Raw genomic sequence first — 17167 nt, 5'->3', positions numbered from 1 at the left:
AGTCTTTTGAATCTTAAAATGTGGACGAGTAAAGATAAACCATTGACAGCTACAGGGTCTGCATCTGTGTGGCAGCAGAGAGAATTAATGGGGCATCAGGTGGACCTGAGAAGGGGGAAACTCCAGAATAGCTAATGAGTATTCATTGGTTAGTGTGGTAGATTAATGTGATAACAACAGCCGAACCTGGGAGGGCTCTTGTAGACTCAAGTTTGGGGTGAGAGCAATAAGTCCATGCTAAAGTCTGAAGGGACTGGAGTAGCCTGGGGCTATAAACTCTCCAAACCAACCAGCCAAATCTCCCTTCCAGGGCAGAGCCCTCCATTGAGGAGAAAATGCTGGGAATAGAAGCCAGATTGAGTAGGGTAGAGACAGTAGGCACAAAGGAAAGAGTCAATCCAGGCAAAAGTTGGAAGGGATCATGGTCGAATCCCTATGCACTGTTATTATTGAAAAAGGAGAATAAGGAATAGAATAACTTCTCCACAGACAGATGAAAGTACATCAGAAAGATATGCACAGAAAACTAAAATCTAATAATTCAAAATGAGGTAAAAAATTAAGAAGATGATAAAAGACATGAAAGGATGAAATAAGTCATAATTAGAAATGAGGTAGAACTTAGGAAAGAATTTTTAAAAATTCATTTCAGAAATGAAATAAGCTAGAAGCAACATAGAGCAAATAAATACAGCAGATAATGCCTTAAGAGAAACAGAAGGTAAAAAGGAGCAAAAATTTTAAAATCAAAAAGATAAAATGTATTTGAGAGAAAGTGACAAATATAGAATATCTAATATATGTGTATTAGGGAATCCTTGCAAAAAGGAAAAAACAGAAACCAAAGTAATGGAATATAACAAATGCTAAAATTTGTAATTCCAGGAAAGTTTACCTGAAATTGAAAGATTTGAAATTAAATATTAAAAGGGCACGTTGCATACCTGGGAAAACTAACCCAGAACACCAAACACAGAGCTATATTCTGGTAAAATAATAGAATCTTCAAGAAAAGAAAAATTTCTTTGGGTATCTAGGAAAAAAGACAAAGTTACTTATAAAGGAAAGAAAATCAGATCGTTGTTAAGAAAAAAAATGTGATCTCAATGTTTTATGCCAGAAAACAATGAAATAACATTTATTTAAGGTGCTCAAGGAAAGAAAACGTAAGCTAAGGATTTTATATATAACCAAACCGACTTTCAAGTACTGTAAAGGCTGTAGACTGTGAAATGTAAGAATCCAGAGAATTGAGTCCCCATGAGCCTTTTCTGAGTAATCTATTAGAGAATTAGTTTTAGACAACCAAAATGACTGAAGAAATGTCAACTGAAGGACTGGTAGTGATCATTAAATAAATATTTATTTATTGAACTAAGATTAAATGATAGTTATAAAGGAAACGGTAGAGTTTATAATGGTTATATGCTCTAACAAGATAAAGTATGACTGTCAGAAAATGGGCTGGGAATGCAGAGAGGATATGGTGAGTTTAATGAGCTGTTTGATTGCATTTTAGTTATTAATTGGGACTATATAAAGTTTAATATAAACTTTATATTTAAAAAAACAAACAATGGAAGGATTAACCATAAAGTTTAAAAAAAGTTTTCATGTATAGCAAGATAATATGATATGGGGGACAAAGGTAGAAGGGAAACATCTTTGAATATGTCTTATTTTATAGATTTGATTTGAAATCACATGTATTTTATACAATTAGAAAACAAAATTAAGTTCAAAAAGGAAACTCCCCAAAGTGGAGAATAAAATGAAACAAATGAACCTAAGTGTGTTTCCTGTTGGCATAATCATACAGAGAGGAAATTCCAAGTGATTTCCAAATGAGCAGTTATATGATAATTCTAATTCTGTTATTCCCAGTGACCCTGAGGACCAGAATTATCAGAGAGGTAAAAAAGAGACGCAGATGTAGTATAGAAGAGGTTAAGTAAAGACCCTGTAGTCTGGAATTTGAATTGGGAGAGTGTTTAAACTCACGATTTATTTTATCTTTGTTTTAAAACACACTGCACTCCCCTCCACTTCCTAGCTCTGTCCATGAAAAGGCGTGGAAACAGTGACCATTCCTGTAACAATAACCAACCTTAGTGCCTAGATTATGGTCTCGAAATAGCCTTTCCCTCTGTGAAGAATCAGGGCTCTTTGGAGAAATGGCTAATTCTAGTTCTTTGGCAGGAAGTGAACAAGATGAGCCTCATACCCGATAGCAAGGAAGCTATCAAAGATTTCTAGGTGATGTTAAAACGATCTGGCAGCCAATTTGAAGGGTTTCTCACCAAATACTAAGACAGATGAATCTATTAAACTGCACCAATTAGTAAAATTAAGATTGGATGAATCTTTATAAGACGAATAACCCTGTTCCTTCAACAAGTAATTTGCAAAGAAAAAAAATGTGTAGGTTTTGTTAGGAACTTGATTTACACAAACTAAAAAAAATTGTCATTTGTGAGGCAATCAGAAATTTGAACACTGACTAGTAGTTTATTTTATTATAGTTATTGATAATTTGGGATAGGTTGATAATAGTATTGAAGTTATATTAAAAAAAGAGTTTACATGACAAAATAATACAGGAGGGGAGAATGGATAGGGAAAACAAGATTGGCCATGAGCTGACAATTGTTAAAACTGGTTGATGGGTACATGAGGATTCAATATACAATTGTCTATTTTGGTGTGTTTGAGATTTTCCGTAAAGAACAGTTAAGGAGGGAAAAAAAAAAAGAATGCAGCCTCAAAGAGTTTGAGATGATGGTGGAAAATCCCAGGTGAAAATGTCTAATGAGAAGTTAAAATTGGTGTGTGTTTTGGGGCGAGGAGAGGGGTAAACAGGGCTGGAGTAGTATATTTTGAAGTCTTTGGAAGTAAGACGATAGTTGTCAAGTGGATTACATTTCCAAGAAAGTAGAGTAAAAAACAAGCAATAAAGTTTGGGAGAATGAACAGACTTAGGAATCTGAAGAAGGAAAAGGAGCCAGTGAGTGGAAAAAGGGAAGGAACAGGCAGAAAGATTAGGCTGTCATCCAGAAATCAAGGGAATATTTTCAAGAGTCGGAGTCAGATGCTGTGGAGAGGTCAAAATAGAAAACAAGTTTAAGGGCAGTCTCCTCTGTGTTAGGAAATAGTCAGATATTATCACTATCACCAGTTTTCTAGTGTTGTCATTGGCTATTCTGTTGTGCATAAGAGAATGGGTTTTGGACCTGAGTTTGAAATGGGGCTAATAAGATTACATAGCTTTCAGGATTTTATGTATTAGGTGAGTCAATACGTATAAAGCTCTTAGAACAGTACCTACCACGTGAGGGCTGCTGCTTCTGGTTGTGTTCCGTACCTAATTGCTCTTCTTACTCCATATATTTAATAAGCATGTTACTTCTACATACTTCTGTTTTGAAATCAGGCTTGATTCCAAAAAGGATTTAAACATAGATGTAAGCTTTGAGCCCTTTTTGGTTTAAATTGCTTTTTTTAGAAATCAGATTTTCTTTTTTTAGGCTAGATTGATGATGGTTTTGGACCACTTGCGTTACAAGTTCTCAAGAAGTATCTTATGAGGTTAAAAAAGGATTGGGGACTTCCCTGGTGGTGCAGTGGTTAAGAATCCGCCTGCCAATGCAGGGGACACAAGATCCCACATGCGTGGAGCAGCTAAGCCCATGTGCCACAACTACTGAGCCTGTCTGTGCTCTAGTAGCTCCTGCTTGCTGCAACTAGAGAAAGCCCGTGCGCAGCAGTGAAGACCCAACGTAGTCAACAATCAATCAATCAATCAATCAATACATTTACAAAATAAATTAACAAAAAAAAAAGGATTGAATATCAGAAACCAAGATTTTGTGAACTTTTATGAATAGATTGTCATGATTGTTTTATATTATTGTGGAAATGTAGTTTTATTAAAATATTTTTTAAAGATACTCTTTAAAGTTTGTCACTAATAAACAACCCATTTGAATATGATTATCCTTTAAAGGTTTTTTTTATTAGGAGTGAAGTAAAATTAGTACTTTAAATATGTAAAAACTGGTGATTGATTTTTACGGTATATACTTCAGACTTGAAACATGAATCTAATTTTTTTTAAGACTTTAGGTAAAGTTGGCCGAGTACAACAGATTTATTCAGACAGTGATTTAAAGGTGGAAGTCTGTGGAACATCTTGGACATATAATCCAGCAGCAGTTTCCAAGGTGGCATCTGCAGGATCAGCCATTAGCAATGCATCTGGTGGTATGTTTTGTTTCATGTTTCTCTAAAAGTAATAAGGTTTACATTAGAACCTTTCCCAATTCCCCAGTTCTTGTATACAGATAATGTCATATGTGTTCTTGATTTTCTCCTAGATCACATAACCTCACTTGAATATTAACTACCTTTTAAATTTTCGCTAAAGGTTTTCTGTTTTTTTCTGCTTTTTTCATATGATGAACAATCTTTGTTCTGGTTGAGGTATGCCCTGGAAAAGTTCCATAAATATGTGCTTTTTCTTGGATATATCAAGGGCTTCTCCACATCAAATCTGAGATACCTGAAATTCAACATTCTTACTCCTAGTCGGAAGTTATGTTTTCTGCTAAAGAACCATCACTTTCTTAGACTACTTTATTTTCTTTTTATTTCCAATATTATTGCTAGCCGATGGCTTTCTTTCTGGATATTTTTACATATCAGCTATACTTTTTCTCTTGTCATTTAATAGGAGTTATATACATGCCACAGTGAGTAGAAAGCTGTGTTGAGATGTGAGTATGCTGGATACTTGGGTAGATTCATGCCCCAAATCTTTCCTTCTTATGCTCCCACTTTATATACACACTCACTTCATTCAACAGCAAATTACAGCTTACTGTATGTGTATTGTTGTCATCCAGAAAAGAAGATAGAACTATAACTGTGAACAGTAAGAAAGTAAAGGAAAACATTGGGTGACCTCCAGTGTTATTTTGTACTGCTTTCTACTTCTTTGCTTCTGTCTTGTCTTTCCTGCTGTAATTTGCTAATGTATTTGAAGTTTAAATCATGTGTTGTTATTTTTACCTTGAGGTTAGATGGCATCACAGTAGGCTGACTTTTAACAAATTGAAAGAGTGAAGGATGGTTAATATCCTTCTCTCAAGTAATGTGGACTAGGTGTCGGGCCTCTGCCCCACTTTGTGACTTCTTTCCTTTCCAGTAAGTAGATCCAAGAGTTAAGGAGTAGAACTGGGTAGATTTGCTACTGATAAATGCTATTTAGAAAAAAAAATCATATTGAAAGGGTTTATGTAAACACATCTCTGGTTCTTTCTTCTTTTAGTCAAAACCAATCAATTGGCACCTTTGAAGTATGTTATTAACCCTTAGAGATCCAGTTTTAACTGAAAATTTGTTTGTTCCTAAAATATTTCCCCAGGCATTATAGAGATTATATTGCTTTTGAATCATAACCATTGATCTGTTGATCTAGTCTAAGATCTGTAACATTGAGCTCCGAGTGTCCATATGATATACTTAAGACCTGAAAGACAATCTGTATCATTATGATACTCCCATTGTAGTGTGTTCATTTATAATATCTTTGATATGACTCCTAAATCTTGAATTATAGTTTGTACGTAACTCTTCTTTTTCTGAAATGTTAACTTGAAGTACATGAATTGGAATAAACTGGGAATAACTGTGGGCTCGAATTTAATGCAGCTTTATATGGTAGTAATTATAATGTGCATGGGTAATATCTGTAGCATAGTACAAAAATAATATTAATGATAGAAATAATAAAAAAGGAAAAGTATATATTATAGGCATATGGGTAATGCTTGTCTGTTAGTAGTTAAGGTTTGAGATCCTCCTATATTAGCAGCTTTATTTGATGCTTTACAGAAAGACTCTCCCAACTCTTGAAGAAATTATTTGAAACCCAAGAATCTGGTGACCTCAATGAAGAATTAGTTAAGGCTGCTGCCAATGGAGATGTTGCTAAAGTGGAAGATTTGCTAAAAAGACCAGATGTGGATGTGAGCATTTTAAAAATTATTTTGAAACATACACAAGAATGGAATAGTTATAACGAACCTTATACTTCAACAGTTATTATATTTTGCCACATGTGCTTCATCTATTCCTTCTTGCTTGTTTTTCTAAGGTATTTTAAAGAGGACACTGGGCATCACTTCTTCATTGTGCATTTGTAAAAGATATTGACATTTTCTTAATACTGACTTTTAAAATTTTATGATTGACAAAATTTACTTTTAGGTTTTTAAGTAGTAATTGTCCTTTTGGGAAATTCAGTGAAATTTTCTCATGTAAATGTTATCTTATTATGTTTAAAAAATATATTTTAGTAAATCTTATAAGCAATTTTCCATCTCTCTTTTCAAAACATTTAATTTAAACTTTTTCCCTCCCCTCCTTATGAAAATTGACTGTTTCATAGTTTATAATGCAGGTGGATTAGGGTTCATGCATTTTGTGAATCTTAATAGTTTATGTTGTAATTTTACCATTTACAAAAGCCATATTTTAAACGGGCTCAAAATTTAAATTTTGGTTCTCGCTTAGTCATCCATTGGCTTTGTCATTGCTACTATTGTGGCACCAGTATGATGTCAGTACCAGCCAAGAGACTGTAGGTTGAGTGTCAATTTGGATCATTGTCACTGTGTAGTGAGGGCTTTTGTTGCCACATTTTTGTGTGCAAGTATGCTGGATAGTTTGACAAAGATCAGATCTGTAATTATAAGATGTAAACATCTTATTTCTATGATCTCATGTGGCATTTTAGGTTTATTAGAGATCAGTTGCAGCAGCATGACACAGTGGTTTCTTGATTTGTTATGAGCTATGTCACAAATAATTTGTTTCAGATATTCAAGTTTTTTGTGTTTGGAAAGTAGAGTCAGACTTCTTTTATATTCAGTCAAGCAGATTTACATGTTATTGTACTTAATTTTTTCCTTTAATTACTAATTTATTTTAGTTGTTTTTTAGAATGTCATGCATTCTAAAAATTTCAAGAGAAAAACAGTTCTACAAGGTTTGTTATGAAAAACAGCATCTCTTTCTCAATCTTATTTTACTTTTCTTCAGAGGCAGCTATTTTCACCTCTTTCAGCTGATTTTCTTCATATACTTACCTCCACATCTTTCAATAACATTTCTATTGTTATTTCTTGATTTTTATGTTTTAGGAGTTATCTTTTGATACCTCTCTGTGAAGGTGAGGATTCAGCTTTCTTTTGCCACCTCCAGCCCATCCCCACTACACACATACACACCTCTTCCAGGTTCTTAATGTGGTATTATATTGTATTGTAATTTTGTTAAGATTAAAATTAATTGTACATGTTATTATTCAAATGACATTCATATCTAAGCTGTGGAGGATACTAGATTGTGTTTTCTTACACACTTTGTTTTCCTTGGTGTTCATAATTGTTCTTTAAAAAAAAAACTGAGGTGTAATTTACATACAGTGAAATACATGGATCAATTTTGACAAATGCATATACCCAAATAATCCACAGCCTTATTAAGATGTAGAACATTTCCTTCGTTCCAAAGAGTTCACTTGTAGTTTTTCCCAGTCTCTCTTATTCCCAAGAGATAATCTAAAATTGTTTTCACTTATTAGCAATCTATATTGTTATAATTAATTCTTCTCCAAAATTCTCTCTAATTGTGTAATCTGTCAAGAAATTCAGGCACATCAGGTATGCATTCATTTTATCTTCTGAGAGAGATTTCTCTCAGTGCCTGCTGACCTCTTCCATTTGGCCAGGTTGCTCTCTATGCCTGATGCCCGTTTGGAATGTCTCTCACACATCATCCTGGAGGTGCCCTTCCCCTCTCTGCTGTGTTGGATTTTTTGTTTTCTGTATCTTCTGTCCTTCTGTTTCAAAGTTTATTCCCTCTTTTGTGAAGTATGGCTTTTAGTAGCTTCTTGAGAAAAAGAGTGCATGGGAAATAGACCTTCAATATATATATTTTTTAACCTTACTATTAGGTTTTAGATGGGAATAGAATTCAAGGTTAGATATTATTTTCCTTCAGAATAATCCCATTTTCTTCCAGCATTCAGAATTGCTGTTGAGAAGACTTATTAAGCCATTATGATTCCTGATCGATACTGCATGTGAGCTGTTTTTTCTTTTTTTCTTTCAAGCATGAACATCTCTTTTTGTCACCACAGTCTGAACTTGTACAATGTTGTGCTTTGCTGTGGATCCGTTTTCATCCATTACTTTTAATGCTTGATCTTTATATTCTGGAAATCATGTCTTTCATATTTGGGAATTTTTGATCATTTTTTATTTTAGATTTTATCTTTAGAGCAGTTTTACAAACTAAAATTGAGAGAGGTACAGAGATTTCCCATGTATTCCCAGTCTATCCAAATGCATAGCCTCCCCCATTATCAACATCACTTGCTAGAATGGTACATTGTTTTACTAAGGATGACCTATATTGACACATCATAATCACCCAAAGTCCATAGTTTACCTTAGAGTTCACTCTTGGTGTTGTACCTTCTGTGGGTTTGTACTATGGTATAATGATATGTATCCATCATTATAATATCATACAGAGTATTTTTACTGCCCTAAAAATCTTCTGTGGTCTGCCTATTCACCTCTTTTCCCCACCCCATCTCTGGCAACCACTGATCTTTTTATTGTATTCATAGTTTTGCCTTTTCCAGAATGTCATATAGTTGGAATCATACAGTATGTAACCTTTTCAGTTTGGCTTCTTTCACTTAGTAATAGGCATTCAAGTTTCTTCCATGTCTTTCTATGTCTTGATAGCTTGTTTCTTTTTAGTGCTGATTAATATTCCATTGTCTGGTTGCATCAGGGTTTATCCATTCACCTATGTAGGACATACTGGTTGCTTCCAAGTTTTGTTAGTTATGAATAAAGCTGCTATAAGTGTCTGTATGCAGGTTTTTGTGTGGACATAAGTTTTCAGCTTTCTTTAGATTAGTACTAAGGAATGTGATTGCTGGATCATATAGTAAGAATGTGTTTCCCTGATGGTGTATATTGTGGAGCATCTTTTCATATGCTTATTTGCCATTTGTATGTCTTTGGTGAGGTGTTTGTTCAGGTCTTTGGCCCATTTTTTAATTGGGCTGTTTTCTTAATGTTGAGTTTTAAGAGTTCTTTGTATATTTTGGATAACAGTACTTTATTAGATATGTCTTTTGCAAATATTTTTTCCCATTCCGTGGCTTGTCTTCTCATTACCTTGATATTTTGTTTTGCAGACCAGAAAATCTTAATTTTAGTGAAGTTCAGCTTATCGACTATTTCTTTCATAGATCATATCTTTGGTGTTGTATCTTAAAAAAAAAAAGTCATCACCATACCCAAGGTCATCTAGGGTTTCTCCTGTGTTATCTTTTAGAAGTTTTATAGTTTTGTGTTTTACATTTAGGTCTGTGATCCATTTTGTTAATTTTTGTGAAAAGTGTAAGGTCTGTATCTAGATTCATTTTTTGCATGTGGTTCCAGCACCATTTGTTAAAAAGATTATCTTTGCTCCATTGTATTGCCTTTGCTTCTTTGTTAAAAATCACTTGACTTATATTTATGAGAGGCTATTTCTGGGCTTTCTGTTCTTTTCCTTTGTTCCGTTTGTCTATTCTTTGGCCAGTACCACACTGTCTTGATTACTGTAGCTTTGTAGTAAGTCTTGGAGTCAGGTAGTCAGTCCTCCAGATTTGTTCTTCTTCAGTATTAAGTTGGCTATTCTGGGTCTTTTGCCTTTCAGTATAAACTTTAGAATCAGTTTGTCAGTATCCATAAAGTAACTTGCTGGGATTTTGATAGGGATTGCATTGAATTTATGGGTCAAGTTGGGAAGAACTGTTAGTCTTTCTATCCATGAACATGGAGTATACTCCATTTATTTAGTTCCTTGATTTCATTCATCAGAGTTTTGTAGTTCTCCTCATGTAGATCTTATACATATTTTGTTAGATTTATACTTTAGTGTTTGATTTTGGGGGGTGTAATGGTAATGTGATGGTATTGTGGTTTTTTTTTACATTTCCTTGATTATTAGTAATGTTGAGCATCTTTCTATGTACCTGTTGGCCATCTGTATGTTTTTGTTGGAAAAATGTCCATTCAGATCCTCTGCTCATTCTTTAATCAAATTGTTTTTCTTGCTTTTGAGTTGTATGGGTTCTTTATGTATTTTGGATATTAACTTATCAGATATATGATTTGCGCATATTTTCTCCTATTCAGCAGGTTGCCTTTTCATTTTGTTGATGATTTCCTTTGCTGTGCTGTGATATTATGTTTTCAGTTTCATATTCTACTTGTTTGTTAGTATATAGGAATGCAATTGACACTTGTGTATTAACCTTGTATCCTGAAGCCTAGCTATAATTGCTTATTAGTTCCAGGAGTTTTTTGGTCTCTTTCAGATTTTCTACGTAGATGATCATGTCATCTGTGGACAAGGACAGTTTCCTGTCTTCCTTCTCAATCTGTATACCTTTTATTTTCTTTTCTTGCCTTACTGTATTAGCAAGGATTTCTAGCATGATGTTGAAAAGGAGTGGTGGGAGTGGACCTGCTTGCCTTGTACCCAATTTTAATAGGAAAGTTGGGAGTTTCTCACCATTAAATATGATGCTAGCTGTAATTTTTTTGTACCTAGTCTTTTTCAAATTGAGAAAGTTCCCCTTTATTCCTTGTTTACTGAGAGTTTTTATGATGGGTGTTGGATTTTTTCACATGCTTTTTCTGCATCTATTGATACAATCATGTGATTTTTCTTCTTAACTCTGTTCGTGTGATGGGTTATGTTAATTGAGTTTTGAATGTTGAACCAGCCTTCCATACCTGGGATAAATTCTACTTGTTTGTGGTGTATAATTCTTTATGTACTTTGTGGGATTTGATTTGCTAACATTTTGTTGAGGATTTTTGTATCTGTGTTCATGAGAGATATTGGTCTGTAGTTTTCCTTTCTTGTAGTGTCTTTGTCCAGTTTTGGTATTAGGGTAATCTGCCCTCATAGAATGACTTAGGAAGTTTTCCTTCAGCTTCTAGCCTCTGAAAGAGATTGTAGAGAATTGGTATAATTCTTCCTTAAATGTTTGGTAGAATTCACTGGTAAACCCATATGGGCCTGGTGCTTTTGGTTTTTGAAGTTCATTGATTATTGATTCAGTTTCTTTATTGGACAGAGGCCTTTCACATGGTCTGTTTCTTCTTGTGTGAGTTTTGGCAGATTGTGTCTTTCAAGAAATCAGTCCATTTCATCTAGCCTATCAAATTTGTGGGCAGTTTCCAGAATATTCCATATTATCCTTTTAATGTCCATGGTATCTGTAATGATATCCCCCTTTTCTTATATTAGTAATTGGTGTCCTTAGCTATTTTTTATAAAAGGTTTTATGGATGGGAGTGAATGTAGTGGGATTAAGGAATTACACTTAGACTTGGGTGTATCTATGAATAAGTAATGCATTTACACAACATCTGAAGTGAAGAAAAGGTTGGTTGAAAATTACTGCTTTATATTAGAACAGTTGTGTATATCTACCCTGGTAACTCATTTATGTATGCTTCATGGTAGTTTGCATTTGGCAAACTACCATTAGCATTTGGCTATATTGGCTGAATTGAATTTCTTTATACTGTAGCAGACAGTATCTTTTCTGAAGGTTTTTCCATTCACCTCATTGCTTTTTCTTCATTGAAACAGACTCTGAGATTTAATAATTCAAGTAGATATATACATACAAAACGAATGTAACTTACTTCCCTTCATCCCTTCTTTCCCTCCTTCTTTTCTATTTTCACCTTTGCAGACTGCCTAAAAGTTTTCATAACTCTTTGAACAATGGAAATTTCAAAGTTCCTGTATCCCTCCCTAAATTAGAGAAACCAGTTTCTGGTGATCTATGCTAGGATATATAGAACACCAACCTAAATTGTTTTCATAGAATCATATACTTTGCTGGCTTTAAACCTACACTGTATGTATATATTGGCTGTTTCTGATTTGTGACATTCCTTCATCCTTTCTTTTTTTATTTAGGTGAATGGACAGTGTGCTGGTCACACAGCCATGCAAGCTGCTAGTCAGAATGGACATGTTGACATTTTGAAGTTGCTTTTGAAGCAAAATGTGGATGTAGAAGCAGAGGTAATTAAAACTAAGTTTAAAGAATATTTTAAGTAAAAATGAATGTCCTAGAAATGGTACTTCTTATCATGAGATGGATTTTTTTCATTTTGAAATTTAATATTAACCTAAGGCTCTTCTGATTGAAAAGAAAAATTTGACAAAAGACAGCTTGAAGCATTTCGTGTTTTTCTGTGATGGCTCAATATTCTAGGCATAACCCTAAGTGAAGATAGTTGAGTTTCCCTTTGCTATGGTCGAAGCGCCATGTTGTTGGGAGCCCAGTTGGATTTACCCGTGAGTCATGCTGGGGAAGTTGAGGGAGTAGGAATATAAATCATGTGCGGCAAGATTTTTCCTGATATGTGACACTCAGAGGCCTTTTGTTGTTGTTGTTTGTCTCCTGAGGGAAAAAGTAAACTAGAATTTGTTTAGTCTTTTTGTTTCCTGATCTTTATATGGGTTTTTGAAGATTTTTATAATGCATGTTTATCGCTCTATGTGTGTATATGTGCTTAATTTAGAGTATATTCTTATTAAAGGAGAAATAAATGATTTTTACTCATTGGAATTTCATTGTATGGCTGGTGTGAGGGATGGCTCCCTTTGTTGTAGCTAACTATAACCTCATCACTTAAAGAGTATATTAGAATTACATTTGTTTTAGTCTAATACAAGATTATTTAGGAATAAGCCAAATTCTATCAAAGTTTAACTAGGCAAAAGGTTGCAATTTTGTCCAAATGGCACTCTCATCTGAGGAAGCTATTTAATATGGATTTGAATTTCTGAGGGCTAAATTTGTTGACCAGCCTGTTTTTACTAATTATAAAATTTTAATGACATATATTTGAAAAGAGAAGTCTTACATTATTTTTGCTTTTTTTCCCCAGTTGTATATATCTTGAGTTGTTGGACAGCTACTAAAGAGCCATTGTAGGTGTAAATAAGTCATCTTTGATGTTGGAAGTTTTCTTTTGCCTAGAGCTTGAATCTTAAATTAGTATATTATACGTTTGTAAACTATATGAGACGTTGTGTAGAATAGGGATGTAGCTGTGGGGTGGGGAACGAAGTTAGCACTATTTCTCAAGAGTAGGTGTTTTTTTTTCCTTAATTGAACTCAAATACAAAGCAAATGGTTAGTTATTACTGTACACATAAGCTTGGAGTTGGAGTGAAGCTCAGCAGGCTAGGTGTTAGTAAATAATTTATCTTTCACTTTGGAAACCACATCTCTTACTAAAGCAGTAAGGTACAGGTGGACTTGTACCATACCTCCTCCTTTGGATTTCCATTCTGTGCGTTTTCTGTTTTAAAAACCATTGTAGGCAGATGTAATTTGTAGAAATAGTGTGAAAAAGGAATACTTACACATCAGGTTAAATTAATAACACAATGTCCCAACTGGTAGAGGAAAAACTACATTTAAAAATTGGATTGAAATATAAATATAATTCGTTGCCTAAGAGTAAAACAAAAATTGATCAACGTTTCATTTTTCTAGAATGTAAGAATTAACATTGTCTGTCATAAACAGCAATATAGTTTGTTTAAAACAGTGATTCTTAATTGGGGCACATTTTTGTCCCATGGGGGCATTTTGTGGAGACATTTTTGATTGTCACAACTGGTTGCTGGGGAGCAGGGGAGTATTACTGGCATCTAATGGGTAGAAACTAAGGATGCTACTAAATATCCTGCAGTGTACAGGACAGCTCTCACAACAAAGAGTTATTTGGTCCAAAATGTCAGTAGTGCTGAGGTTGGGAAATCCTGGTTTAAAAGTTGGAGAAAATAGCTAATTTTACGAATGCACTTAAAATTGTGATTCATCATGCACTAGCTTGTTTGTAAGTTGATTGGTTGCTATTAATTTTTTTATTATTGGAAATTTCAAACATGTATAGAAATAGAATAGTATAATGAATCCTGTGTACCCATTACTCTACTTCAGTTATTTTTCCTGGTCAATTTTGTCTTATCTGTACCCTCTTGCCTCCCATTTCCTCCACTGACTTACTTTGAAGCAGATCCAGATATCATATTATTTAATCTGTAAATATTTTAGTATGTATCCTAGAAGATAAGTACTCTTTTCTAAAAGCTTTATTGTACCTTTAACACACGTAGGCACAATAATTTAACAATGATTTTTTAAAAGTCTAATTTTATTAAAAGTTTTGAGGTTAGCTGAAGAATAAAGAGAATAATACATTTTGTTGTCTAGTTATCTCATTCTGTATCTGTATTAATTTTTTTCATCTCCATCAGGAAGTGAGCTCAAGATAGTATAGATTACAGGTAGCAAATTATAGCCCGCAGGCCAAGTCCAGCCCTTCATTTGTATTTTAAAGTATTATTGGAACACAACACACCCATTAGTTAATTTTATTGTGTATGGCTGCTTTTGTGCTACAACTGCAGAATTGAGTAGTTGTGTAGTTGTGATAAGAGATCATATAACCTGTAAAACCTAAAATATTTACTTTCTGGCCCTTCACAGAAAAGTTTGCTGGCCCCTAATATAGATGACTATTACAGATTTTAGTTGATTGAAGCTGTTAGTAAGCTAAATTATTTGCTATATATTATACCTTTCAAATATGTGATAAGGTTACATTTTTTCCCTATTTCTTTTTCTTAGGGAAAACTCAGAGCTATTTTGGAAAGTTGGTTGTCTCCATGTATGACCTACTGAGTACAGTAGGATTACATTCTGTTTCCTTCTTAATGTGTAGTTAAAGGCACTGAGAGATCTTAGGTATGTTGATATGGGTGAGCTAATGTTTGATCCTCCAGGGACTCAGTTGTTTTTTTTTTCCCCCCCACTGATGAATATAGTAGGTAAAGGTGTGGAGGATTTATTTTAATGGAAAGGAAGCCCACTTTTAAAAAGTGTATTCTTTACAGTAAGTTTTTCAAATATAGTACAAATATATACTGAAGATATCAGTAAACTTTAGGTGGTTTCATTATTTAAGGTTAATGAAAACTCTTTTAATGGAGAATATTAATAGTAGGGAACAGTACTCGACATTGTCAGAAAACCCAAGTTTTAATGGTATTGTTGCTGTCTAAAATGATATTGGGCAAAAAGTTTAATTGGTATAAGCTTCAGTTTCCTCATTTATGAAAATAACTGAAAGGGTTGGGGAATAGAGTAAGGGAAATAATTAAGATACCATTTATAATGTAGAACACAATGGGAATTTAAAGTGTCATTATTACCTGTATTCTTTTTTTTTTAATTAATTTATTTGTTTCATTTTTGGCTGCTTTGGGTCTTCGTTGCTGTGCATGGGCTTTCTCTAGTTGCAGCGAGCGGGAGCTACTCTTCGTTGCAGTGTGCGGGCTTCTCATTGTGATGGATTCTCTTGTTGCAGAACACGGGCTCTAGGCACATGGGCTTCAGTAGTTGTGGCTCGCGGGCTCTAGAGCACAGGCTCAGTATTTGTGGCGCATGGGCTTAGTTGCTCTGCAGCATGTAGGATCTTCCCGGACCAGGGCTTGAACCCATGTCCCCTGTGTTGGCACGTGGATTCTTAACCACTGTGCCACCAGGGAAGTCCCTGTTCTTATTAAAGATTTCTTTCCAACTAGTGGGAGTTAGTAGAGTTTCTCAAAAAAAACCCAGATGCTAATTCTGTCTGATTCTGCTTATCTAGTTAATGAAAACAAAACTGTATAAACTTTTTATTTAACTGTAATCTGAAAAGGAACGGGCAAGTGGACTTTAAGACTGGTCAGTTTAAGGAAATTCTTTCCTTAAAAACAAGTCAGAACTCAGAATAATAACATCCGGAATGGCTCTAGGAATTGGTATACGTGGTTCCTGGGGATCCATGTTAATTCAGGTTGTGACTAGAGGCTTTCCCACCTCCCTACATGCCCCCCCTGAAATACTGGCACTATTAAAAACATGGGATGTCAAGAGAAAGATTTGATTTATAAGACCCAGAAAACAGTCGTTAAGGTGCCTTTTACAGGAAGGCAGACTGCCAGATTGCAATCTAAGATTGCCCAAATAAAAAAGGTCAGGTTTTCAAAGGGGGACATATCATAGTTTTATCGTTCTCCCTTATCGGTAAATTTAGTTGTGCAGGTTGGGTCTTAAGAATCGTCATTCGTTGATTCCTCTTTATTTTCCCCATATTCCTCATTTGGTCTATCACTAAATTCTGTTGGCTCTTTAAAATATATCCAGAATTAAACAGTTTTCATCTTTCCTGCTGCCACTGTGCTTGTCTCCTCACACTTCTCTTCTCCCAGATATCTTCATGGCCTTCTCTTTCACTTCTTTCAGGTATTTACTCAAACCTTCCTTGGGAGGGGCCATCCCTTGGCTGTCTTATCTAATCTTTTTTCCCTGCTGTTTTTTCTCCTTGGCACTTTCTACTACCTAACATTTACATTTTATTTACTTATTTCATTTATAATATTCTGTCTCCCCCACTAGAATGTAAACTCCATGAGGGTGAACTTTATCTTGCCCATTGTTGTTCTCCAGTGTCCAGGACAGTACTGAGCTCATAGTAGGCACCTAGTAAATACTCATTGAAGGAATGAATAAATGAATGAACGAACAAACCAGAATACACCATTTCCAGACAATCTAAAGGTTTTAATATCACAATACCAGCATCTTGATTAACTGAACAAGTTTTAAGGAAAGTAAGATGAAGTATATTATATTTGAGAATAATAAAATATTGACCTAATAATAGTTGACCTAATTTACTGAAAATATCAGTGAGTTCAGGAAATATTTAATTTCATTGATGGCAAAAATCATGGGGACTTCCCTGGTGGTGCAGTGGTTAAGAATCTGCCTGCCAATGCAGGGGACGTGGGTTCAAGCCCTTGTCCGGGAAGATCCTACATGCCGCAGAGCAACTAAGCTCATGTGCCACAACTACTCAGCCTGCGAGCCACAACTCCTGAGCCTGTGAGCCACAACTACTGAAGCCTGTGTGCCTAGAGCCTGTGCTCCGCAACAAGAGAA

At 34.6% G+C, this 17167-nt stretch overlaps 1 protein-coding gene across 1 annotated transcript in view; it reads left to right on the top strand.

Annotated features, from left to right (window-relative positions):
- MIB1 (MIB E3 ubiquitin protein ligase 1) overlaps positions 1-17167 on the top strand; it is a 117930-nt gene that overhangs the window by 40714 nt on the left and 60049 nt on the right. The window contains exons 9-11 of the mRNA XM_024757922.1: positions 4116-4260; positions 5893-6026; positions 12076-12183. Coding sequence (XP_024613690.1) covers positions 4116-4260; positions 5893-6026; positions 12076-12183 — 387 coding nt within the window. The remainder of the gene's footprint in view (positions 1-4115; positions 4261-5892; positions 6027-12075; positions 12184-17167) is intronic.

Source organism: Neophocaena asiaeorientalis, unplaced genomic scaffold, assembly GCF_003031525.2.
Source record: "Neophocaena asiaeorientalis asiaeorientalis breed wild unplaced genomic scaffold, Neophocaena_asiaeorientalis_V1.1 scaffold142, whole genome shotgun sequence".
Taxonomy (NCBI): domain Eukaryota; kingdom Metazoa; phylum Chordata; class Mammalia; order Artiodactyla; family Phocoenidae; genus Neophocaena; species Neophocaena asiaeorientalis.
The sequence above is the reverse complement of the archived record's forward strand: the minus strand, read 5'-3'. Positions and strand labels throughout refer to the sequence as shown.